The 26,929-nt window shown below is 39.9% G+C and overlaps 1 protein-coding gene across 3 annotated transcripts in view; it reads left to right on the forward strand.

Annotated features, from left to right (window-relative positions):
* CDH8 (cadherin 8) overlaps positions 1-26,929 on the forward strand; it is a 348,795-nt gene that overhangs the window by 176,236 nt on the left and 145,630 nt on the right. For all 3 annotated transcript variants that reach the window (XM_053666794.1, XM_037161975.2, XM_053666795.1), the window contains exons 5-6: positions 19,793-19,960; positions 23,406-23,593. In XM_053666794.1, coding sequence (XP_053522769.1) covers positions 19,793-19,960; positions 23,406-23,593 — 356 coding nt within the window. The remainder of the gene's footprint in view (positions 1-19,792; positions 19,961-23,405; positions 23,594-26,929) is intronic.

The following is a 26,929-nucleotide window of genomic DNA, read 5'->3' on the forward strand; positions in this document are numbered from 1 at the left end:
CTCTCATGCATCAAGCTTTCTATCTTCTGATAGAAAGGCTTAGGAAAAGAAAATAGAAACAGTGACAAGTCCACGAGTCCAGAAAAAGAAGTAAAAGAAGAGGGAGCCTCGAAACATGTCAGTGTCCTCCTTTAAATTCATGTTTATTTTCAGTTTAGTAAATAGGTATTCACTGATCACTTCCATGCTCAGGAACGGAATGATGCATGGGGTAGGCACGCCCTGACTTCATGGAGCTTCCAGAACAAGCAGAGCAGTGTCAGCATAAATAATCTTATTATAAATGCATCTTGTTTACTCTTTTCAAAGTGCCTTGAAGAAAATACGTAAGGGAATGAAATAATTGACTTCTTGTTGTTGTTGTTGTTGTTGTTTGAAGGATTGTGTCAATTATTTTAAAGGAAAGAGCTAACATAACAGAATGTTCTTGAATAATAATTAGTTTAGATGAATGCAAATATGGGTGAGTCAGGAATATTGGGTAAGGGGTCCAAAATACAGCTACTTAAAGAGAATAATGTGTCTCTAAAACATCAGTCCTTCACTTTTTAAAAACCTCAAAGACTTCCCACTTGGGGTAAAAACCCCAATTCTTAAGAAATTTGAGTATAAGAACTGATCAGTATTCCCTTACAGTTAGAAAATTTGTGGTTATAATATGGAAATAAATGGACATTTCTCCCCATACAGGTTTAATAAATATTTATAGAGTAAGTGGATTTTTCAGACTCTTACATGCCTGATACTATGCTTGAAACATGTCAAATAGACATAAGGTTGTAGTTCTCATAGGCAGAGACTTAGGAGCATGTGGCTATATAAATAACACATTGAAAAATGATTTAAGAATCACTTTACAATTTATGATGATTTCCCATAATGTATAATTTCCCATTCAAAATCTTAAATATGATTATTTTATTACAAGCTAGGCTTTTCTATATGGCCACAAGGAGCAGAAATGTAGAATTCAGTAAATTAATGATATTAGTGTGCGGAAGGTTAACAGGATTGAACTTGCTGGTAAATGTAAGCGTCACCTTTATTACATAGATTTTTTTATGTAGATATATCTGGAGAGTTTCTTTAAAAGTAGTTTCCATGAGTGGTAAAATTTTATTATGTGTGATAGACTTCTATTGAAACTTTCCTTTCCATCCTATTAACTTTAGTAAAGTGGCTGTGGTATTTATTATCGATCTTAAAAGCTACCTTTGCACCCTGTAAAGGAACCTCTGTGGATCCCTGTAAGCCAGGAATTGAGATCGCCTAATTGTGCTATTTCCTAACAAATATGTTCACAAGCTATAAATAAAAATAGTAATGACTGTATTTACATGATGAAACAAAATGCAAATTGGAAACCTGGGCTCTCATTCTCAGCAGAGGATCAAGTAGCAACACCAGACAAGAGTAGTAATCACAGCAAACAGTACTATTTACCAGGCCTGGGACGATAAAGTGAAACCATTTAGTAATTTGGAAGAGCTGAGAACAAACCTCATGGGTCATCACTTCCCCCTTTTCGAATCCGGGTCAAGTAAACCTGTAGTCCCATCTAGTTCTCATAGGAATAGCTTTGCTCTGTGTGTGGCTTCAGTCAAGTCACTTGAGTTTAGATGACTTGACATCAAGGTAGCACTCTTATCAATCATGTTCTATGAACTTCACAAAGTCACACAATAGTCCCCACTTATCTGCAGGGAAATAGGTTGCAAAATCCCCAGTAGATGCCCGAAACTGCAGAAAGTCCCACCCCATGCACACACACACACACACATACATACATACATACATACATACAATGTCTTTTTCCTGCCCATACGTACCTATGGAAAAGTTTAACTTATAAATTAGGCACAGTAAGATATGAACATCAATAACTAATTATGAAATGGAATAGCATAACAATATACCTTAATAAAAATTATGTAAATGGCTTTGAGGCCCTTAAAAAGGAAAACAAGGGTTTCTTGAATGCAATCACTGAGATACCAGGGCAGCTGATCCAATAAGCAAATGGCGACTAACGGGCAGGGAGCATTTCCAGCAATGGTACGTTGCACAAAGGGCTAATTCACGCCCCGCATGGAGTGGAGCAGGACGGCGTGAGAGTTTCTCATGCCACTCGGGTGCACAGTTGAAAACTTTGAGTGTTTGTTTCCAAAAATTTTTATTTCATATTTTGCACCAGTGCTGACTGTAGATAACTGGAAATGCAGAAAGGGAAACCGTGGCTAAAGAAGGCTGCTGCATTTTCAAAACCTTTCTCTTAACGTGGTAACTGAACGAGACCATTAATCACCAGGCAGTGAGAGGATGTTTGTAAGGCTGGTGCCTGCTGAGGTTTTTATCTCACTCTCTGTGTACATATCAGTAGCTAGTCTACAATAGTTAAGAGGAAATACTTTCCCCACCATGTTCCAGTCCCTATTCATCAGGTATATGAAATTGCAGTAATAATATATTAGAATTGTCATAATGGAATCTTCTAAAATGGCATCACTTTCTATCACATTTGAAAACAGACATGCGGAAAAAGAGGTTTAAAAACAGCATTTGTTGTACTTACGTTTCATACGAACTCTAAAGCAATGTACCTCCTACACACTGGCAGGCAGTTATTGAAGACTGTCATTGAAGGTAACTGAAAACTGTGCTGAAAACACGCAAAAAGACAAACAGAAGCGCCGTGTCGCATATAAACATTTATTTATAACAAAGCTAAGCCTGTGCATGGTCACCATGTTTCTGAGGGGAGGTTCCAGTGGGGTGACAGTGTGGGTTACAGCTTCAGAGGAGATAGCATGGCATGGCCCCTGAAGGCCTGAAGGTGACCATGGAGTTCAGGTTCAACTGTTCTCTCATGCAAAATTCTCTGCAGGGGGTGTCCAAACTTTTGGCGTCTCTGGGCCACACTGGAAGAAGAGTTGTCTGGGGCCATGCATTAAATACACAAACACTAATTAAAACAAAAAATCTCATAGTGTTTTAAATAAATTTATGGTTTTGTGTTGGGCTGCATTCATAGCCATCCTGGGCCGCATGCAGTGGCCCACGGTCCACAGGTTGGACACCCCTTCTACAGTATGCCCATCACTAACATGTTTCATATTCCCCAGGCCCTATTCTTATTCTAAGGACGGATGATCATAGCTACTGTCAGCACTCTTTAAAGTTCAGATTTTGAAAACATATTTAGTGCACTTGGTCCATAATTTCCACTCGAGGACTTGAGTTTCTAACTTAACAAAGTCAGGGTTTTCATTGAAAGGTATGAACTCAAATGCCACCCCCTTGAATCTTGCGTTTCTCATTACTGAGTCATACCAACTGAAATTGTTGGTAACATAGATCATTGGCTTCAGAATGAATTTGGGTGGAAAATTGAGGTTGGTTCACGTTTAATGCACACACACAGAAAAACCCTCCCTCATTATCTTGGTGGAGCAGCTGCTGACTGCAGGCCAGAAGGCCCAGCTGGATGCTCAGACCTCCGAGAGGGTGAGTGGGAAATGGCATTTTTAGGGCCAGCTCCTACCCCACCCCCATTAGATTCTGGCTTCTGCATTTGTGCTGTACCAAATCCTGGCTGTCTCATTGACAAAGAACTGTCTCCCTGCTGACTGCCAACACCTGTGGCTGAGTCAATCTGTCTCATTTTTCCATGGGACCATTTCAATGGGTGTCAAGGTGCTGAAATTTTACATGTGCAAATATTTACGTAAGAGTGAGAAGAGGCACAACAGTACTCTGATCCTGAGGTATTTAGCGTGTTTCACAGGTGGGAAGTAATTACACCATGCGTTCCCTGGTAGGCAGACAGAGATGCTCTGGTTCTTGAGTGTTCCACAGCCAGAGTGTTCCCTGTACCGATGGAGAAGGGGGGCAAGTCGGCTGTGCTCACACCTCCACCCACCTTCAGAAGAGCGGTGCAGGTAGTCCTTTCCTTGTATGTGTTTATTTTTATATCAGATCCATCACTAGCTCCCATGAGAAAGAAATGATACCCATTCATGCACTGAGTCACTGAAAAATATTAAAATGGACTGAAAACAGTAGGTGCCTTGGGAGCTGTTCTAGGGGCGGGGTAAACATTAGTGAACAAGCAAAATCAATGGTTTATTGTCTGTGAGCTGCTGCCAAGGATCTGTAAGGGCCGAGAATTTGACAGCTGGGTAAGAAAAAAGAGGGGGCCAGTGAGGGTGGCTATTGCCTTTGTAAGGGCTGGTCAGCGAAGCCTCACTACTAATTTGACCTTTGAGTAAAGATATCATAGTGTGGTCCCACTGTCTGTGGTGCTCCTGGCATCCAGTAGGTGTTGCGATTCTAAGTATGAGGCTGTCCTGTTACAACATGGAATCATGGGAACCACTTGTATCTAGTCTCACAGTATTTATTGTACCAAAGTGTTCCAGAGACTAGACGAGGGGTAAGTCATATAGTTGAGGAGTGAAAAAAGACTGGAGCAGGACCGTTTTTATAGAAATGAAGATGCTTAAAGCCTTAGAGAATGATGTTGACAGAGAGGGGCAGGCCAGTTAGATGCTGATGTAAGAACAAAAGCACATGCAGGACACAAATCCGGTGGGGGGAGTGTTACGATGGAGTGACACACACTAGATAGCAGCATCCAAAGAGGGGGTGATAGATTTTCATGTTGGTGGGCAGTTGCTCACACCTGCCTCATCTTTGGATTGTGAACCGTCTCACACCATAGAACTGTCCCTCATCTGGTTTATATCTCCAACCATTATTACAGTGCCTTTGTCACTAGCGGTCCTCTCTCAGTGGTCATTGATTTCAATGGCGTTATTCACATGTTGCAAAAATGAGAAATTAAAAATAGTTGGGGATGGAGGCATGGTTTCTTTTTCTCCTTTCCTCCTGTGATAAGAAATTAGAATTGAATTTAAAATGTTTTGATAAAATTAGCATACATAGGAAAGACCACAATGGAAAAAAGTGGATTTTATTTACTGTTTCCTGATTTTTCTCACATAAGGATTCTTTGAATATTAAGTTTACTTACAGCAGAAATGGTCCCCTGGAATTCCTTCATAAAAACAGGTCAATTGCAAAGTCTAAGTACTAAAAGGAAAAAAAAAACAGGTCATTTGCAGACATGAAAATAGGGAGGGTTATGAAATTTTATTTCCCTCTACCTATATAAAACAACAAGAACAACAACAATTTCATATTTGGAGAATATGTAATGATCAGGCAGTAGCTATTGGAATAATAGCCGATAGGTTCAGAATGAATCAACAACATCCCCTTACAGCTGGGACCCTTTGGGACTCTCACTTAGTAACAATTTCCAGGGGAAAAAGGAAAGAAAATTAAACATCTCAGTAATTTTCAATACAGTATGCCATAGCTGGTACATAGTGTAATTTTCGACTTGTTCTGCAGGTTTTCAGCAAATGTATGTTTCCCACAAGGTTAGATGAGAAAGCACAGTGTCGCTTCCATACGTGCTTACCGAGAGACATGTTGAAATTGGAGTTTAAAAATTCTGAATTCCAACAGAGGTTCTAGTACTGAGACCCTGAATAAGTCACTTATGAAAGAGGAGGAAAAATGTGTCCTCAAGGCCATTTCACACACATTTCCCTAACTGAACACTTCGCTTGTCTGAGAACAAAAGGTTTATGTTCTTCATTTAATGCAGCAAAATCATGATGAGCGCAGACAGGTGACTTTTTCGAAGTTCCCCTAAACCTAAATGTCAGATTTGAAAGTCAATTTATTCTTCTGTCCTAGTCCAGAATGTTTCCTCTGATTCACATCATTTCTCTTAAATATGTTGCGCTCACGTGCACATGCAGAGGTTACTTCTAGGGGTGAAATTTTACTCAGTATTTCACTACATACAATGACACGTGCAAGTAGTGACTGCAACTTTCTCAGATCCAAAGGCTCGCATCCTTTGTATTGTGACAAGGTCAAAAGCAGACAGATACACACACCTCTGGTTCTATCATTGCCATGAGCAACTGAGAGCTGGAAGGAATTAGTCTGTCAACTCTCAGGGGTATCTCTGCTACAGAGAATTTTTTGCGGTTCCTCCAACCAAGGCTAATAATGCTTAGCAGATAAGAGGCAATGAATGAGTGTCCCTTACATTGAATTGGAGGAAGCAGACACATAGAGAAGGTAGAACTTCAACGTCTGTTCATTCAGATTTGGAATCCACACACCAAGTAGAAATTCCCAAATATGTATATTCACTTAGGTCTGTTGAAACAAAGGCGTTAAAAAGAAGTATACCACAGAGTAAAAAGAGAAGAGAATAGAGCATGAGAAGAAGTTGGTAAGAATCAGGAAAAAGAAATAGAAGGGAGGGGGTCATATAATTGGTAAAAACCCAGAGCAGGAAAAGAAAGATATCCTTATTTGTTACAGTTTTAAATTTTAATAAAGAGAATGAAAACCACAAGGTACTTGATGTATTTGAAGAAACCTAGCCCTGATATATTTTGACAACTGTTACGAAGGGAACAATAAATCTATAAAAATCTGTTCTTCCTTAACCCTCGTAAGTTAACTCTCTATTAACTAGAGCAACTACCTCAGGTTCCCTTCCCTCCCAATGATTTTGCCTCTGGCTTGCCTCCCAGGAAGGTCGGCAGGCCTCTTGTTTACACAAGTGTAATCATCCTTTTCCCGGAGGGATGTAGAGACCCAGTCCCCTGTGCCTACCTCTCTGTTATAGACCATAAGCATATCTGGATTTCAACACTGGCCGCGGCCTGTGCTATTCATAGTTAAACCTTGCCAGTGTATACGAGAACCATTTATAATGAACAGCCCTCGCTGCTGACATATTTTTATGTCACTTTTATTTATATATTTATTTATATGCTCCTTTTTTTTTCTGCAAAGTAAGAATCACTTTAGGTTTACAAATGAAAAAAAAAAACCAAACCTGGAACCAAGAAGTTTGCCAATGGGGTATGAGCCTCATTGCCCTACTTTGAGTAGATCTTAAATCCTTAGAATGTAAGGATTGTTATGTTAACCCCCCTTTCTGTCTCCACCCCCCCCACCATACCCTTAGCTCCTGACACTATATTTGATATGTAGTACATCCTCAACAAACATTTGTGGAGTGACAGATTTAGTCCTTGCGACAGTGCTTTTTATTCTGCATAAAACAGAGCCCAGGGCATTTCCTGCCACCTGCCCTTGTTGGTCCACGAAGGGGAGCATTGATTGCGTGGGTACAAGTAACTTAGGGTGGGGAAGTTTTTTAATAAAAAAAAATGAGAAAAGCTAAAACCCGTGATGATATGCAAGAGTGGAAAAGAGGGGTAACTGTCATACCAGGCGACGGCAGCTGATGGTATTTCTTGCACAGACCCTGATATGATTAAGAAGCAAACACACAGCAGCTTTGTTTGAGAAGCGGCATGAGGAAAGGAGGGAGAAGGTTCTATTTTAAGAGATAGTGTGAAGGAAAGAAGAAAACTCACTATGCTGGGAAGAAAGACAGCCTGCGGTCCCAAAGTAGAATATATGGTGATTTCAAAAGCAGAACTTGGATAAGACAACGAAGAGGTCAAGGAGCGTATTGGATTCAAAGGCACAAGAGGAATGAGGAGGAGGTTATCTAGGGATAGTGGGGAGATCCGTGCCCCTTGAATTATTGTGGATGAATCAAGTTGTCAGAATTGTAAGTGCTTCTCATATGTAACTTTCAATACTTGGACGTTTTCCACTTCTGTGCATCTCGGTGTTTGATAAACATCGTTGGCCGATAAGGACAACTTGCACTGTAAGTAAGTGTGGCAGTGAGGAAACCAGAATTTGGTTAAGCCCAGTCTGGTTGCTGATCCTGACTTGGAAGGAAACTGGGGCCAGTTCTCAGCACATGTTTGATACTTGCTGTGGCAGCTAATTAAAGGAAGACCCACCCCTTCTTGGCCAAAGCCCTCGCTGAAGTGGACTTGCCCTCTGACCTGTGTTAAAGCATTTGGATGGAAAAAGTTGTCCCTCATCTCTGAGCCTTGGACTGTGATTTTATGAATGGGAACCTTACCCAGCCACACCTACAAATTATTCAGTGATCATTTGTTGCTGAATATGCAATGACCCATGGGCCAAGACATGATTTAGTAGCCAGAAATTTCTCTAAGAACTGGAGGTTACGGATTTAGTTAATTGAGAAAATCTTATCAGCAAAGGCAGTCTTTTTGCCAGGATCTCAGTGTCTGCATTTCATAGAAATTTGAAATCAGGATTAGTGGGTCAAGTGGGGATTTCTTGGGTGATGTACTGAGTTGGATTTTCTCTCTGGGTTAGAGATTACTCAAAGAAGAACAGCAACGGCTACCATGTGAAGCTAACAGGCAAACCTACCAATCAGAGTACTGTGAAGTCAGTGATTTGTGATCATCTACAACCTCCAATGTGTAGGAAAGACCAGCTGGTGAAATGGGAAGTGCTAAGAAGAGCATTGGATCTATTACTACCTCAACCACAGTGAAGCTCTCAATATAAATCATCTAACTGGAATCACAAAAGTCCCTATTTCTGTATTATTTAGTAGGAACTTTAATTGTTATGATGGTCGTGACATGTAAAGATGAGGTGAGAGTGACAATAATTATAATTTGATGCAGGCGAATGTCTACTTTGTACCAGCTAGTACACTAAGCATCTTATATACATGAAGACTTTGTACCTGTCTAGAGCCCGGCACAAAGAAAGTTCTACAAGAGTATTCGTGTTTTTATTGTGATGGATCTTCACAATTACCCAGAAATAATATGGTATCAGTGGTAGTTATAGCCTTAGTAATAGTCATCAGCTGATTACTGTTTTATTATTGGCTGAATAGTAACATAATATGTGTTATTAATAGATGTTAGTAAGTACCATAAATAATATTTATTATCTTTCTTAATCATCATCTCAAAAACAAAAAATAAGAACTATTTTGAGATAAACACACCTGTATGTAGCAGAAGAGAAATGAAAACCATGTCTCAAACACACTAAAGAATTGGCCTAGGTTAATGATAACATTTGGAAATGGAAGGGCCAGAATTCAAACACATTGTGTGATAGCAAATCCTGGACTCCTAAAATGCCACGTTCTACTCGTCTATATTGGCAGGCCGTGATCAATAGGACATGATGTGTCTGACCAAGATCTAGGGCCAGAAAGTTTCAACAGGGCAAAAGAAGAATCGGGGCCACTCTAGCATTTCCGGGTAACATAGCTTCACTTAAAATTTGAGTCTCTGTCATGATCTGTGGACAATGTTACATGCTTTTTCATGTAATGAGTGGTAGGTGTTAAAACCTCTGTTAAACAGATGGGGAGATGGAGATTCCAAGAGTTGAAAAGAGTTGCTTAACTTCGTTTAGACTCAGGTTTCAATACCAGCTTTCTTCATGGGCGGCTGCAAAGCCTGTTTGTTATCTTCTCTACACCCCTGCCATTCTCCTTCACCTAAGTTCTGAATTGCTGGGAGAAAGCATCCAATTTTTAATGACTTTCACTTTGCTTCTTTAAACCACCCACATTTATTATAAGTGTAATTAGTTATTGGAATTATGGCTTAAGGAGAGAATGGAGCCATCATGTGCTTCACAGAAATAATTCCACTTGATTGAGGATCATCAGTTCTGAATAGCAATAATTGCAAGTATTTCAGTGTAACGAGAAATTGGTAGTTTGAGTAGCATCAGTTATTGGCTAGTCATGTGTTGATGCTGGAAATGGGGGCCTGCACAGAATTGTTTAATAGGGGACTCCAGGAGCTTCAGAACAGACAGTGTACACACTGAAGTCATTACACAGTGTGCACAAAGCCCTGGAGACAGGGCATTCTTGTTAATTCACTTACAAATATTTCCTGTGTCATTCCCTATGGATATAGATACAGACATCCATGTGATCCACACAGTGGGTGAGGAAGAAGTTGTAGCTATTTAGTCAAAGAATACACAGCATTACAAGACAGGAAATTCACATGTAAAGAAGCAAGTTGTACACATTGAGGTACCTGGTAGAGCCTCATGGTCTAATGTGAAGCTCTGAAGACTATGGTTCTCTAGCAATAGTTTTCAAGCACAAATGGGGAGGGTCATGTAGAGTTAAATATATATAAAATCTACGAGAAAGAAGTCACGTCTGTCAAACGGACTCATATTAAGATGCTGTGATAGCATAGGAGGAGATTGTTGGAAAAATACTTTACTCAAGGAAGTAGATTATTTCACTAACATTTATATCTAAGGTCCTACAGGCACAGATTTGGAACCTTGCCCAGCCCAGTCTGTGTGACACCGCCCAAGACCATTCTCACTGCTGGACCAGATCCCAAACCCCTAATATTTGTCTAATAAGACATTGTCAGCCAACTAATTTTACCTATAATATTTTAGGAGAATATGGACAGCATATCTGTATATATACCAAGAGAAATAACTAATAAGAGAACTTGAAAAATAACAACTCAGACTAGGGCATCATTGGTAAAGCGTGTAGATGAAAACAATTATTTATCACAAATTCACCCTCAATTAATTAAATTCATGAAATGTTAGTAGGATACTTAGCCCATCAGCATTACCCTTTCATTTGAGTAATCCTGAGATTATGAGAAATATTAGAACACCACACCATACATTTATACTGAGGCGTTTAGTAAACAACTCATGTCAATTATAAAGTGGATGAAATGCCTAGAGAACCCGTGGGTTCTTCAATCTGCACAGCATTCTCACCTCATTGGCATTCACCAAGGTGATGTGCCCTTCCTCTGGCAAACCGGCATGACCTTAAGATGTAACTCCTGAGATGGTATGGACTAGCCCTTGGGCATTTCTTGAGCCTTGAAGGCTGTGAGACTTAGGTCCAAATCTTGACACCCTCCTCCCTACCTCCTGGCTCTTTTATTTATCACTGTATCTGAATGTCTCTGGTCCCCTAGACATGGCAGTTATTAACCTTTATCAAAGTGTTTACGGACTCCATTGCTGAGTGCCCAAAACAGTTAAGAAAAACTCTATTAGCATTCTTTTCTGCCTTTCTTTTCCTCCACACTCTCTCCTACCTTCTTTCTTTTCCATTGTGTTATTTTCTTCTCTCTTCCATTGGTTGAGTACTGGGTACGTGCCAGAGATTGTGTTTGATTCCGGGCATCCAGGGCTAAATGAGACATGGTTCTTGTCCACAGTAATGTACTCTCAGGACAGGTTGAAATCATAGAGAAAGTAGTGAAATGGAAGAAAGACATAACAGTAAATGGCATGAGGCAGTTTCTAGCAAAGGTACAATAGATGGGAAAAAAAGAGAGTAATTGGTTCTACCTAAGAGGGCCTCTTGGCCTCCAAAACATCGGATTTAGACCTGAAAACAAGTATGGGGTTCTAAGAGGTCCCATGAGAGCCATAGGTGGTCTAGGCTGTTATCCACACAAAGTTGTGGAGGCACCAAGGGGCTAGGAAAGTCTGAAGAAAGGTAAGTATCTTGTGGTGGTGAGTGTTTAGTGTACACATAAATATCCAATTATAGTGATGTACAACTGAAACTAAGATAATGTTATATGTCCATCATATCTCAATTTTTAAATAGCCACACATTGCACACAATGTTATAGTAAAAAATGAGTTTGAGCACACATTATGCAAAAAAATATTTTGTTACCTGGAAATCCTTACAGAGGCATACCATTCCCCTGGCCTCATCTGAGGACAGTTTTTATTGCTTTTAGAGAGAGGGGAAGAGGGAGAGAGAAAGAGAAAAATAAATGTGAGAGAGAGAAACATCCATTGGTTGCCTTCTCATAGGTACCCTATCTGGGATCAAACCTGCAACCTGGGTAAGTGCCTTGATGGAATCAAACCCACGACTTTTGCTCTGCGGGAAGACACTCCATCCAACTGTGCCACACCGGCCGGGGCTGGAGGCGCACCTTTTTGAAACTGGTGAAGAATGTTCACATCTTACAGAATCACTGAACATAAACCTTGTTATTAATTCTTTACATAAGTTTATTGTTATACAGAATTGATTCCTAAATTTTACTTACATAAAAATGTATAAATAGGTATATATTTATAAAAAGTGAATGCAAAGTTATGTATAAATATAGATCTGATGAGTGTATATCTGTATGCCCATACATTTATGTACCTATATGTATAAACATAAATATAAAAATATGCATATATTTACATCTATATCTCTATGTACAGACCTCTAGCTACATATAATAAGATCTACGTATGTGCAAAGTAATACATCTGGCTTTTTACTTCACATGTAATAATACCAAACTCTTGTTGTGCAATTAATAACATTTCACACATGCGATTGGAGAGCCTCAATGAGTTTCAGGGACCGGCCCAAGAACCCATGGCTGGTAACACTCCTACGGAGTCAGTTCTCATCCACCCGACCCCAGAGCCAATTTCTGACAGGCAGAGCCTGTGCTTCCCATCACGGAGTCCTGGGAAGTTTTGGGGAGGGGGGTGTCAGAGTGTGGGATGTGTGGACCTTCAGTTCCTTTACAAAACACGTCACATTATCTTTAGGTATACCCTTTGCCAATTTTTAGAAGCACATTATAATATCAAATAATCCCGACAGGCAATATTTTAAAATGAAATTTAGAAGTGATCAGCATTGTGTGTTGTTACAGAAATTTCTTGCGTAATTTTAAGCATCTCCTTAACATTGTATGCCTCGGATCTCTATGACCGTAACCACTAATTTACTGTTCGCCTATTGTTGCATATTTAGATCACTTGCTTTTAAAAATGTCACGCAAAAAAATGTGAACACAATCTAAAAAAGCGAGAAGGGGAAATGTAAATTTTCTTTTGAATAAGTTCTTAGTTTTAAAAATACCAAGTATACAAATAAGCCTTTGATTACTGATATATTTAACCCATTTGTTTTCTAATTACATTGTTATATTTTACAGAAGAGCCAGAGAGAGATGAGAAATTTAGTTTCTCCCAGTACAGGCCGTTCTATCACCCATGTATGTCCGTCTGTCTGTCTGTCTGTGTGTCTGTCACCAATCATCACCCATCCATCTAATTCCTGCTTCTAGCCACAGAGAAAGGAACATGCAGGAACTTTTTGTACCCTTTGGAGTCGAAACAGTTTTCTAACATGTCACTTTCTCCTTTGTGATATATTTGCACAGGTTTGGCATAATTGAAGTTATTGTATTGAAGGTATTATTCAGTGATTAGGTGGGCATGGGTTGAAACACCTCTGGGTATATATCTTTTATCCCACGTAACTGGTAGAGACCCCACAGTTAGCAGAAACTGGGGGCGCAGTATATGACCTTTGCAAATGACATCACCAGTGAATTCGTGCCACGTAATCTTATCAACAAAAGATCCCTTTTTGCAGATATTAAGATAATAATTGCACATTGAAATGGCAAGAATTTGCAGAATGACAAAGCCAGTGGCTTCACAACCAGGATAATGTGCTCCACAAGTCTTATTCAGAAGAGGAGTCTAGCGCAGCATTTTATATCAACTGCAATCTTAGAGAAGCACAATCCAGGGGACCCACAGAAAGCGAATTACAGTAATCAGCCTTCAGAATGACAAAGGCGTTAATCAGTGTCTCCTTGCCTTTCTCATGAAGCCTCTCAATCTGGTGATAGCACGGAAATTATACAAAGAAGTCTCCGTGATGGACACAAAATGCTTCTCCAGTGATGATACCAAAGACAATGGGAAGGGAAAAAAAATACACACGCAAGTTGTAAATTTGGGGGATGTCTGAACTGGGTTCTAATCAGACGTACTCTCTGAATGATGAGGCACCAGGAGCAGCTGCTTGGCATTTAAAAGAACTCAGGCCAGTCTAGGATTTAAAATCTTAAACTGCTGCATTAGAGAAATCTCCACTTGACTGAGTCAATGTAAGATAATACAGTATCTTTTAAATAAAGGAAAATGAAGCATCATAAATACGTGAGAAAACTTGTTTCTCAAAATACAGATTATTATTCTATCACCCACCTATTATATCTATCTATCTATCTATCTTCTATCTATATTTCTATCATTAATCATCACCCATATATCTAATTCGTAGTTCTAGTCACAGTCTATTTTCTGTAGGATAATGAATGTCAGTTTCAGAGCAAGATGCTTCCCCCCTTTCCTGTCTTAATCTTCCTATGAGGGTTCACCTCAATTCCCATACCTTCCCATCCCTGCTCCCCAATGCCAGTTTCTGTTGAATTAAATTCACAAAGAATGGACTGTTCTCATTAATTGCTTTTTCTGATTAGATTTTCAAAATGAAGTTCCAGGGAAAGTCTTCTGAAATGTATTTGTTTATGTTTCTTTTTCCGATTCAACTCTGCAGTTAATGTTATTGAGAATCCAGCAAGGCAGGCTTATTCTCCTGAACACCAATTGTGTTATTATGGTTTTTTTTTCCTTCTCAGCATATGAAAGCCTCCCATTTTCAAGGAAAAAAGTGTACCCCAAGGATGCCCTGCAATTTACCCAAGGGTGACTAGTGACAGGGTCTAAATCTAAACCCTGAAATCAGTTGCTGATTTGGAAAGGTGCAAAAGCCAGAGAAAACAGGTGTGATATTTTTTTAGCGGACCCACTCCAAGCCATAGCTTGAAATTTCCATTTCAAAATAATATGTTGATTTTCGTTTTTGCAAGGTTATTTAGCAAACACTTACATTAGGGAGTTTTACGCACTGGCCCAGAAGAGAAAATGGTCTTACACTATGTACCATAAACTGAAAACCCGAATTGGTTGCCAAGTTGATATAATGGGTGTTTCAACACAATGCTGATGCTTCTGAACACATCGCTGGGCATTGAGAATGTGTGACTGGAAGCATGTGGGGAGGCCTGGGCCCTGGTGCTGCTTGACCATGACCGTGACCAAAGGGGACCCAAGTCATACCATGGGCAATGGGAAGCTATTTAAAATTAGCACCATTACAAGGTGTTTTATATTTGTTTATTCTGGCAAAAGGGTATTGGGGAGCTCCCATCAGCCTTTTAAAAATCAAAGTATAAAATGGGTAAACATACCACTTCATTGAGCACTTTAGCAACTTTTTTTTTTTGTCTTCATGGGTCAAATTTCTGATTTCTCAAGTCTAACAGGAAAAACAGCCTTATTCCTATATTTTCTGCTCTGTGTTGGCTGGTATTTAACACCAAACAATGTATTTTTCTTTTAATTACAGAAGTTCTCTCATCTACAAAAGAAACCGCCTGAAGCTCCTAGTGCTTGGGGAATTTGTGAGCCAAAGGAAATAATTTATGGAGAAGGAAAAGGAAGTTTTCAGGCAGTTTTTAAACTTATAGTTTAGAAGCTTATCAATATGTTGCAATATTTATGCAAGTGGATTGGTCTGTCTTTTGAATAGGAATAAAAATAAAGTTAAGTAACATGTATAAATTAGCCCCAACCCAATGGGAAGAAAAATAGGACTAAAGGCCCTTGTTGTGTGTTTTTTTTCTATCTTGCCTTTACAGCCACAGAGTCGCAGGAAAATGTTCCAGAAATTCTGTCTTGGATTTTCTAATGAGTTACTGCTAGTTGTAAGGTTGAAGCTAGAGGCAGGGGGCTCAGACAAAGCCAGAGCTGTTGAAGTTTACCCAGTTTGTACTGGAGCCAGTGAAGCATGCTGCAAGCCCTAAGGAACCCTTGAGCGACTCCCTGCTTGCCTTAGAAATCAGGAAACCTACTGCCAACATTGTATAAGAAAAGAGGAAATGTGAAGGCTCCCAGATGTGCTGCTTCCCAGCTGGGTCATTTTGAGCAACTGACTTAAGTGAATAGGTATTATTCTCCTTTTTAGAGCTAGGGAAACAAATGTATGCCCTGCTAATCTCAAGGAGTGGTCCTTCGGACAGTCCGATGCTATTCATTGAAGCACTTTTTAATCAGCAGATGTCTGTGGATGAATGGTGTGCTGGGACCATGTCTGACACTTGAGTAAGGGAGTAGGATCCTAATCACATCTAATAGGATTCCGGCAGGAATGGAGATATTGAGGAGTGTTTAAGGAACTATTGACCACACCATGGCCAGATGAAGAGAGATGGCCATACCGTGGTCAACAGTTCCTGAAGGCCAAGGGATAGTGAAACATCCCAAGCTAGTAAAGGAAGTGTCACCATCATCCCTAGGCTTGAAGGAGCAAGGGAAGGGGACAGTTATTGGACTCTGGAGTTGTGCTCTAGCAATATCCCAAGACAACAACTGCAGAAAGACCAACCATGACATTGAGGTATTTGGGGAGACTGGGGGGCAATATATAATCTCACCCTACTCCACCCTCACATCTTCTAGGGCAGTGATTTCCAACATTTGTCATCTCTGGACACATGAAAATTAATTCCTAAAATTCTGTTGACCCCACCAAAATAGGTATAATCTTGAATTATAAAATAATAATAATAAAAGTAATTGCCTACCCTTTTTGCTCCAAAGTGACTTCCTAAAAATCAGGTGTCTATATTTGTGTGTAAAGATTTTTAGTACTGAGAATTAGCCAGTCAGATGTAAATGTACTTTTTGGTCATGTTGGCCATGCCACATGACCAAAATGACGCAACTCTATTACATGATGTATATGTTTATGGTTCAAGATGGAGCGTTGGCACCAGAAGGCTACTGCTGTGTTGACGGCTGTCACTTTTTTATTTGACCATCTCAGGGAAAAGAGGCCAGTGCCTCAGACTAAATAGTGAGGTAGTGCATGTGTTAAAAATTCTTAGCTCCACACCAGTGGAACATGGCTGTCCTAGGCTAATGCACGTTGGTTGAGTCTAACACAAAGTCAGAAAGTAAGTGAGTTAACTGAGGCAGTCTGTAAAGTGCACTCTCCTATACCAAGAGGAGGCACAGAATGCTGGAGAGAGAGTCTGGAGAAGCAACTGGAAAACGTCCAGCATTCTAACTACCATCTAGATAAGCACTAGATAGATTCTGTTCGGGAAGGAAAAACGGGGAGGGAAACAGCGTGATTGGTAACTATTGTGTGCCAAGGCCTTTTCATGAATTCTGTCACATAACCTTAGAATGCCACAGCAAGAGGCTGGTTATTATCTCCATTTCACAGGACATAGTATTGCATCCTGGTGGGTTTAGTAATTTGTCCATGATCACAAAGCTAGCAAGTGTGAGAATAATATAAAAAACCAAAGTTGCTTGACTTCAACATAAGGAACCTCTTGTAAAGGAACTCCAACTTCTCAATAGAGATGCATCTTAGGTAGTAAGAGGTTGCACAGCTCAACGGTGCAGGGTGTGAACATTTCTGTAATAGATTCAGACCCATGGAGCAGGCTCATCACATCCTGTCGAAACAAGTATCTCCATCATGATGCTTCACTCACATCCTGATATAACTCATAAACACTAATCCAAGTATGCTGTTTTCAGCTGAGCCTCAAAACTGTTTTAATTCTGCGTGTCTGAGAGACACCACTGTTGTACTTTAGTTTACACTCTCATGATATATCATCAACACGATGAGAGTGACATATGCCAGTATTTCAGACTAAGAGCATTGTAAATATTGTCCTAATGAACTAACGTGAGAGGACTCGAGTATAGACCTGAACCCAATTTCTTTGAAAAAAATGTTGCTGTCTTCACTGAAAAATTATGTCAGTTTCCTCTGATTATTAAAAGTTCCATGTCAAATTCCAAAGCCCCATGGATGGCTTTAGTTCACAATGACCTAAACTTTGTAAGCACTCATGTAATTGTCATGGGAATAAAACAAATTTCTAATTCTTTCTCCTGGAATTGGGTTCATAAAGAAGATATGCTGAGCTAGAAAATATGTATCCATAGCAGAGTTACCATATTGGTACCTCATCATCATAATAATTAGGTTTTGCTGTTGTTTTTGTTGCTACTTTTTGCTCCTATGTTTATTTTCTCCTCAAAAATGTCTCACATTGATGCAAGTCTGAGTGATTGCTATATTTCTTATTTTCTTTCTGTTTTTGTTTATAACTGTGTAAGTGTGATATATGGAGTTACATTATAATATAATCAAATCCTTAAACAAACAATTGTAATGAAAGATGTTATGATGTTCCCATCCACATTTTCAAATAAGCATGAATATCGAATTGAATGCTCCCTGAATGGGAGGCTCTGATATAAAAGTTATATCGAGGTCTAATAAAGTGCATAGGAACTCATGGCTCTTCCTTGAGCCTGCCCGTTGCCTGGCTGGATTAGATTTCCCTGGACACTCTTGAGCTTTGCCTGCTACTCCAGTGATTCAGGGACTTGAACTCTTCACACACCTTTTACAGACAGCCGATTTAATTATAGCATATGAGTCCCCTACCCCCAAAACAGAATTACAGCTTCAGAAGTGGCCGAGAGTGTGGCTCATCTTCAGTTTGAATTGGACATCTGTGGTGTGCCAGGGTTAGAAGTAAAGGGGAATTATGTTTAATCAGGACAGTTTTCTTTCGCCTGGGCCAGAGATATAACACACATCCGTTCAATAGGAATATACTAGGCTAGTCATGATCATTTTTCTTACGGGGTTTAGGCAATCTGGGGAGGGGCATCTCATGACAGAGTTAAGTAAAAATGCAGGACACGGAAAGATATAGTACCATTATAAGATATCTGATTATTATTTAAAATGAAAAAATGGAAGTAACTGTAATATCTATTAATATGGGACTAAGTTACTCACCGTACATTCATAAATAAACAATAAGAAGTAATGAGCTGGGCTTCTGTGTGCTACCAAGAACATATCTCAGACATATCCATTGGGTGAATAAGGTCCCAGATCAATGCCTGTACCATGATCATATTTGTGGTGACGTGTTTCTATACACATATGCACAATTGTATGCATATATAAGTAATAGCCTTAGAATTATACATATGTATCAGCAATATTTATCTATGGAAAAAATATAAGGGCAAGAAAAGTACTAAATGCAGATTTTCAAAATAAGTTCAGAATCTCTGCACATTTTGAATCTTTAACAAGAAAACTAAATTACTAGTACAACCCACAAAAAGGCAGATAGATAAAACCCTGAAAATGTATCAAAAGAAAAAAACACTGACATTTTAGCACTGATGATTTTATGTAATTTTATATAATTTCATATTTTGCCCTGTTTTCCTTTTTCTGTATCTTTCTATTTTTGTCAAGCATTTATCTATTTGACAATAGAGGAGACGTAAGTAGGCAATTAAAATACAAATGCAATTGAACAGTACCTTAGGATTTAGACTCTGGACTGCATTAATTCTGACTGGTGTCTTATTCATCTGAATTGATTCTAATATTGCATTTACTTCTTTCATCTGTAATGTAAATGTGAGCTTCAGAATAATTTATTTTTTACCTCAGGGCCTTCAAGCTATTTGTGTATTTACTCCTCCCCTAGGGGAATTGGAGTCTGTGATAAATTGTAGGATTCTTTCACTTCTGGGATTTTCCTGGGTAGAGGAGGCTGTGTAATAATTTATTCTTTAATTTGGTAAGCAAGAGTGTGCCACAAAGCTTACTTTCAAAGGTCTATTTTTGCAAGTTCATAAAAACATTATAAAATGGATTTTTGCAAGTTATCTACTTCTGTCTATGACTACAACCTTTCTTACTATTGGCTCCATAAATGTATACCAATTAAATGTCAAAACAAACAAACAATTATCTGAGTACGTACTTGTATGGACATATATGTGTGCGACTGACATATTTATTTCTGAATGAGCTCTCTGTCTGAAAGTCATTCTCCCATTTTTTTTCTCCCATCAGCAATTATAAAAACTGCCCTTCCCAACATGGACAGAGAAGCCAAGGAGGAGTACGTGGTCGTTATCCAAGCCAAAGATATGGGTGGACACTCCGGTGGTCTGTCAGGGACCACGACACTAACAGTGACCCTTACTGATGTTAATGACAACCCTCCAAAATTTGCCCAGAGTAAGTGAATTTCTGGCACTGGATGAGAACCTAAATATGATGTTTTCATTTGACTGTATGTTCTAATTTTCAGCAGCATCCACAAAGCCAGTTGCAACCATTGAGTACTTATGACATGCGAGGTATGAAAATTCATGTATGTACATGAACCAACCAACTCTCCTGTTATTTGGTACTAAATGCATCCTCATTGTACAACTGTGAAAGAAGTTGAAAAAACTTTTCCAAAGATCAAGCATGTAGTTGAGTAGTGGAACTGGGAATTAGAATCAACGCGTGTGACGACAAGATGTGCACTTGTTTCTCTCTTCATGGTACCTTCCATTAACAAAATTTGAGAGAATAATAAAAATGCACCTGAGATATTATTCTATCATAGTTTCACTTCTTGTATAAAAGAAATTAAATCTTTAGCGTATGAGGTGGAAAAGGCAGATATGTAGTACATTTGCTGCAAAATACACACTTTCCCTCGACTGTGGGGACAACAGTGACCGTGGACTGTACTCTCCCTGCTAAAGACATGCTCTGCCTCAGAAACCTCAACAGCATTCTAGGCAGCCACCACCAGAGAATAAGGGACACGGGCAGTATTTGCCAACTTTCTTTTACTTGGACAGAACCCTTTTCTTTTGAGTAGTTGTTGGAGTAACCTGCCACAGAGAGATGTTTTGGGGAGGTCTTTCTGGCATAAAGACTCTTGCCTCGCTATATGAATGATGACTAGGAATTCACTAAGACAAGGTGAGGTTGGGGGATGGGCATTGCACCTCGAGGAAAAGGGTGTCGGAACACCCCCTGGAAGGGGGGCGCACACAGGGACAGGATGAGAGTGGATGGAATGTCACTGCCACCAAAGCACATGGGCTGGGGAGTGAGGTGAGTCAGGAATTAGCCATTTAAGGACCGTGACCTTTATGCTGATGCCACTGGGAAGCATTAAAAGGCTTGAGTCATAGTATCTGATCCCAGGGAATCAGAGGAAGTGAAATCTGGCCTTCACCACATGGCAGACAGGTAAGGGGTGATTATAATCATTCATGTCAAAGGGGTTCCAGGGTGGTTGCAGTGGAAATAGGGAAGAGGCGATAGTTGTGATAGGTATTTGAGAGGTGATGATAACAAAAATCTAAGAATACACTGCATTTTTAGTTGAGGAGGTGAGTTCCATTTCCGACATGAGAAATTAAATGCAGGATGGTGCTTTGGGCTGGGGTAGGAACTACTGTAGGAGAACCAGTTTTTGAAAAGAGAAAAGAGAGGACCCAGAGGAAGAAAGGGAGAGAGGGAAGGAAGGAAGTGGGTCTTGCAAATGACAGAGTTGAGATACCTTTGAGAATTTCTCTTCAGAGGTTCCAAGTAGGAAGAACAGAAAGGATGCATTTTCATTGAGAAATTTCACCTCTGGCCATTCATGAATCTGACAACAATGCAACCCTCTTTAACAAAATTATTAGAATGGAGAATGCCATTTCTCCTATCCTTCCCCAATTTGTTATTTCTTCTCTAGTTGCCATTATAGTTAATGCTCTAATATGCAAGTCTTCTTTCTCGGAAGAATGATTGTTTCAATTCAGCAGTGGCAGATGAGTTTCAGAAGTGTTCGCTTTCTTGGCGGTAATAACTATTAACTGTGATCACACTGATAGAGATGATGGGAGTGAGCAGAATAGAAATGAATAAAGAAATCTCCCATTTCCTTGGTTTCCCAAGACTCTCTGAATCACAGCTGGCAGCAAAGTGAGGTCCCTTGCTGTCTTATTTACTTGATAAGCATACCTGAATGAATCATCTCACACCTTACCTGGAATATAAAGTTTGAAAGAAACAGAATCATTACACCAATTATGAGAGAACTGGGAGACTTGTGCTCAACGTGATGATTTTCATTGTCTACCTCATGGCAAAATACTTGGAAGGAACATTTTATTCCCCAGTCCCATTATTTCATGATTCTAAGGGACATTTTTATGTCATCATTGAATAAAAGTGTCTTAGTGCTAGAAGAAAATCTTACCCATCGTCTGAACTAATCTTGTTACAGTGGGTAAAATGAACCTTCGTTTATCCAGGGGACCCAGTGATTGAGTTCAAACTACAATTAGGTAATGTTCTCCAGATTTCATTTTTCCTTCTGGGTTTACAGTTCATCGAATGTTTATTTTCCCCTTGTTTTTGTTGCAATGGGACTAAAACTTCCCGGCTGTCTGGGTCTGGATTCCCCAGAAACAGGCACTGAGATAAGAATTTGATTATAAGTAGTTTATCTTGGAGAGGATGCTGAGACTGGCTGGTAGGGCAGTGAGGATGGGTGTGAGAGACCGAGAGAGAGTCTCTCCCGTGCATCAGCAGCCCACTACCACTGTGGGTGGCTGAAGCTGTACCCCCTTGGGGCAACTCTGGAACGGATACTCAGCTATTCCTGTAAGTACACAAGCAAAAAAAAAAAAAGTAGAAATATTATTCTGCCAGGGAAAGGAGGAGCCGGGGATATCATATACTAACTTGTGTGAGTTTTTGAGGGGTGCTTCTGGCGGGCACTAGTTCTCTGACAGTTCTGGGCCGACAGGCAAGTGCTAAAGTGAGTTCTGAAGGCCAGAGAAAACCCTCGGGCAAGTCCATGCAGGAGCTGGCAGTGAGGGGCAGAGCAGAGCTGCACTGAAGTGGCACTAGCCAGGGGTTGTGGTTCCCACAGCTTTCCCTGCACCCATGACAAGGAGTAACACTAAGAAAACGACAACTAACTAAGGATGATTCAAAGAAAAACGCCGCTGATTTGACGCGTTTGACTGCCCCCGTGGGAGAGGGAGCATGTGCTGTGGTTGTATTTTGCCTAGAGAGTTTAGAAGGTAGGATTTCTGGTGTTCAGAGCGATGAGGAAGAACTTTAGTAACAAGAGGAGTGTTTCATGTGTCTGAACAGCTTGCTTCGGGGCAGAGCAGAAGTTTAGTAATTGGATTTTATCAAAAGTGGTCTACAAGTCTGTAAATACAAAGGTAACTTCAAAACCGACTTTCAGTGTGTTACACATTGCATCTTTCTGTGCTGAAATTAGCTCACTATTTTATGTTGGGCAACGACGACTGTCCCCACAGGCAGCCGATGTGATTTTACAGTAAATTGGAAAGAACATTCACAGAGAGTCACTCATATCTTGATATAACTCTGCTCAAACTACATACTTGGTAAACATGGAGTTGAATCAGTTCCATATCTCAGAAGAGTCTTGAAGAAAGATCGCTACTTCTTCTGTGATCTCTTTGTCTTTGACTCACTTAGAATATTGTACATCCTGTAGCAAAAGGATTTTTTTGCCCTTGACATTTTATTGGTGGCATTTTACAGGGGTGCCCAGACCAAAAGAGGTACCCAGTAAATGTTCGCTAAATGAATGGATGGGCAGATGGAATCCAGGCAATGATCCATTTCTCTCCTCTTTCCTAAGGTCTGTATCACTTCTCAGTACCTGAAGATGTGCTTCTTGGCACTGCCATCGGCAGGGTGAAGGCCAACGATCAGGACATCGGTGAAAATGCACAGTCGTCTTATGACATCATCGATGGAGACGGCACGGCACTCTTCGAAATCACCTCTGATGCCCAGGCCCAGGACGGCATTATCAGACTGAGGAAGGTAAGCTAAGGCAGATTCGTTCGCATTCAAAACGCCTCTCTGGCCCTTGAGTTTTCTGAAGTTTGGGGAAGGTGGGTGGACTTTCTGATATAATCTTAGAGCTGACAGAGGTGCTGCTTCTTTAGTTGTGAAAGAAACAGGGTTTGTTTTATATATCAAACCCCTTGGGCGACTTTAATTTGTGTTTATTGATTTTAGAGAGACAGGGGGAAGGGAAAGAAAGAAAGAGAAAAAGATGGATTTGCTATTCCACTCATTTATGCATTTAATAGTTGATTCTTGTTATGTGCCCTGACTGCAGCTCAAACCTGCAACTGTGGTGTATCAGGATGATGCGCTAACCAGCTGAGCTACCTGGCCAAGGGCCACTTTTGACCCCACTTTATTTATTTATTTATTTATTTATTTAGATTTTATTTATTTATCTTTGGAGGGGAAGGGAAGGAGACAGGGAGAGAAATATCAATGTATGGTTGCCTCTCATGCATCCCCTGTTGGGAACTGGCCTTCAACCCAGGCATGTGCCCTGACTGGGAACTGAACCATGGTTGTTTGGTTTGCAGGCCCACGCTCAATCCATTGAGCTACACCAGCCAGGGCTTGACCCCACTTTACATAACAGTTAAAGCTCTGGCAGAGTCACCATGGTGGTGCTGGCCTCCCATGTCCCCCATTATTTCTCTTCCATCTATGCCACGCTGCCTGTCCCTAAATGGCAGGGATTTGTAGAGAAGTCAGAACTTGAAGAGCAACCTTCAAGCAGTGGACAGTTCTTACTCTTTTAAGAAATTATTTTGAGGCATATTATCTATAGTTTTAAAGAAGAATTCCAGAGGAAAGAAGACTCAGTTGCCCACAGAGGTGGCAAGTTCAATGGCTTTCAATCCTTCTATTAACCCTCCCCATGTCTGCCCTCATGCTTCCTGGGATGTCTCCACAAAGTGCACTGAAGACTTGTTTGCAGGATCTGCTTTCAGGGAAACCCAAAGGCAGAAGTAGCATCAGCTCAGGAACTCTGGCTAGTTTGGGGCCCTGGGAGAACAGGGCCAGTCCTGGTACCATCACCATGCACCAAACGTCCAAGCATCATGTTCATTGAAGCTCATCTTTGCCTTGCTGCTGGGTGCAGGGCTACCACTGTAGAAACATCTCCACTAATAATGTACAAAAGATGCATTCAATTTATGACTGCTTTCGCCAGCAACCATTTCTTTGTTAGTTGTGAAAAATTCTGTACAACATATCCCATATTTATTTTTCCTTGTGATATCTACATTCATAAAAATGTTTAGAACAGAGAGTTTATTATTTTTACAGACACAGGCATTTGCAAGGGAAGACACCCTTTTACTCTCCTCGAGAGTATTTTGTTTGATACTGTTCTTCATATCTCTGCCGTGAAGTAGTACAAATTAATTTTAAATAGCACTGCTTGTTCATGTACAAGAAGAGAGATGGTGAACCACACTAGTGGGATCCCCTAATTTTTCCTTTTTTCCTGATGAGTATCACATTGGCATGACTCCAAATTTACTCCGCAGTCCTCTTTTCCTTCCACTAAGTCTGCCTTCCATGTGCGTGCTCTTAAAACCCCCTGTTGAAGAGATATTGGCTATGGAACCTGGAGTTTTCTGGATTTTCTTTTGTATACAAAATAAATTTTAAGATCAATTTTGAGGAAAAATGGCTGCATTTTATTTACAGCTCTCTACTGAGCAATACCACCTTTCTACCCGGCTTGAGTTTAGAATTAAGCATCACAAAGTATTTAAAAACTCATGTTTGAAATACAGCGCAGTATATTTATACTTGAGTCAATTATTGAATAACCCAAAGCCACATTTTCCTTGGTTAATGATTCCTAATGTCATTTTTATTGTTATTATGAACTGCTGTCCTTTGTTTCCATAAGGTGCTTTTATAAACTGAAGCAATTAGCCACTGGCTGTATTCTTATTCACTGTTATTCACCAACTGAGAAGCATACACTATACATCTTAACACCAAAAACACTTGGGTTTTACACTAGAGAACACTGGGTAGGAGCCATGTTTCCATAATTTATGGGTCCTCTTTTTTTGTCTGATCAAATCCTAAGGGCACCAGGATGTTTGGGGGTACATTATTATTTTGTCAAGAGCCAAGACTTAGGCAGAACATGATCTGTACTTACCAGTGTTTTCGAAGAATTTGAAATTGCCAAAGTGTTACCGCAGGGATGACTGGCAAAATGCTGATGTCATATCACCTACGCACTGGTACACATGCCAAGTAATTTCAGAATAGACAGGGAAGTGCGTATTTGTCTCATTTACTAGAAGACATTCCAGATGAAGCTAAGTCCCGCTAGAACTGAATTCAATGATAAAAATCAGTGCAATATTTTAAAACAAGAATACATGTGCAAAGCTCATATGGGAGTTCTGAAAGAGTTCACAATGATGGTTTGTGTTCCAGCTTAAAAAAAAAACAAAACACTGCATTGCAGATTTAAAGTTCTGTCTCTGAGAGGAGACTGCAGTGAAAACCTAAATTGTGTCTTTGAACCTTGACAGGTATACTTTCTTGAAATCTGAGGTATTATGAGTTGCCAGGAATTGGACTGGAGGGGTTCTGAGGCAGATGCGTTTCTGGTCATTTAAGGGGATTATGTTCTTTTGCTCAGCTATATTTACCTAGGTCATTAAGTAAAGTCTCTGTGGCTTCTCAGGAATGAGTTATTAATCTGTCAGAAATATTGTCAGTAATGGTGCAATGAGGTAATTTCAAATTGCTTTCAGTGGTTGGTAAGACCTCGGTATCTATATATACCGCTCTCATCGTCCCTTCTAAATATAAACACAACTACATATGTGCCTGCATGCATATTTATTTATATGCCCACCTGCTTCTTAGCACAGAACTCATCATAGAGACCTTCTCTGAACACTCCCCAAAATAACAGACCTCATTTTAGCCACACAATCAATAGAGCAGCAATGCTTTGGAATTGAAATAAGAAAACACTTTTTGTTGAGATTAGTGCTAAATTATGCTTTAGAATGTCTCCTTGGACTAAACAATGATTATTTCTAGTTCTTCACATTTCACACGCTGTTGCAGAAATGATAAAATATTCTTCTCCGATAGAGATTGTGTCTGATGCTGCCTTATCTCCCACCAGCAGAGGCTCAATTAACTGGCTGATTGGCATGCAGGTCATGTTATCACTGGTAAAATTTGATTATGAATCTAAAGTGAAACTTTGATGGCACAATCCATGACTATGAATATTTTGTGAATTCCAAGTGAAATGAGCAAAACAAAACACAGCAATAGGAGATTCGAGTCACTGAA

Source organism: Artibeus jamaicensis, unplaced genomic scaffold, assembly GCF_021234435.1.
Source record: "Artibeus jamaicensis isolate MK-2021 breed Jamaican fruit bat unplaced genomic scaffold, CSHL_Jam_final contig_464, whole genome shotgun sequence".
In the NCBI taxonomy this organism is placed as follows: domain Eukaryota; kingdom Metazoa; phylum Chordata; class Mammalia; order Chiroptera; family Phyllostomidae; genus Artibeus; species Artibeus jamaicensis.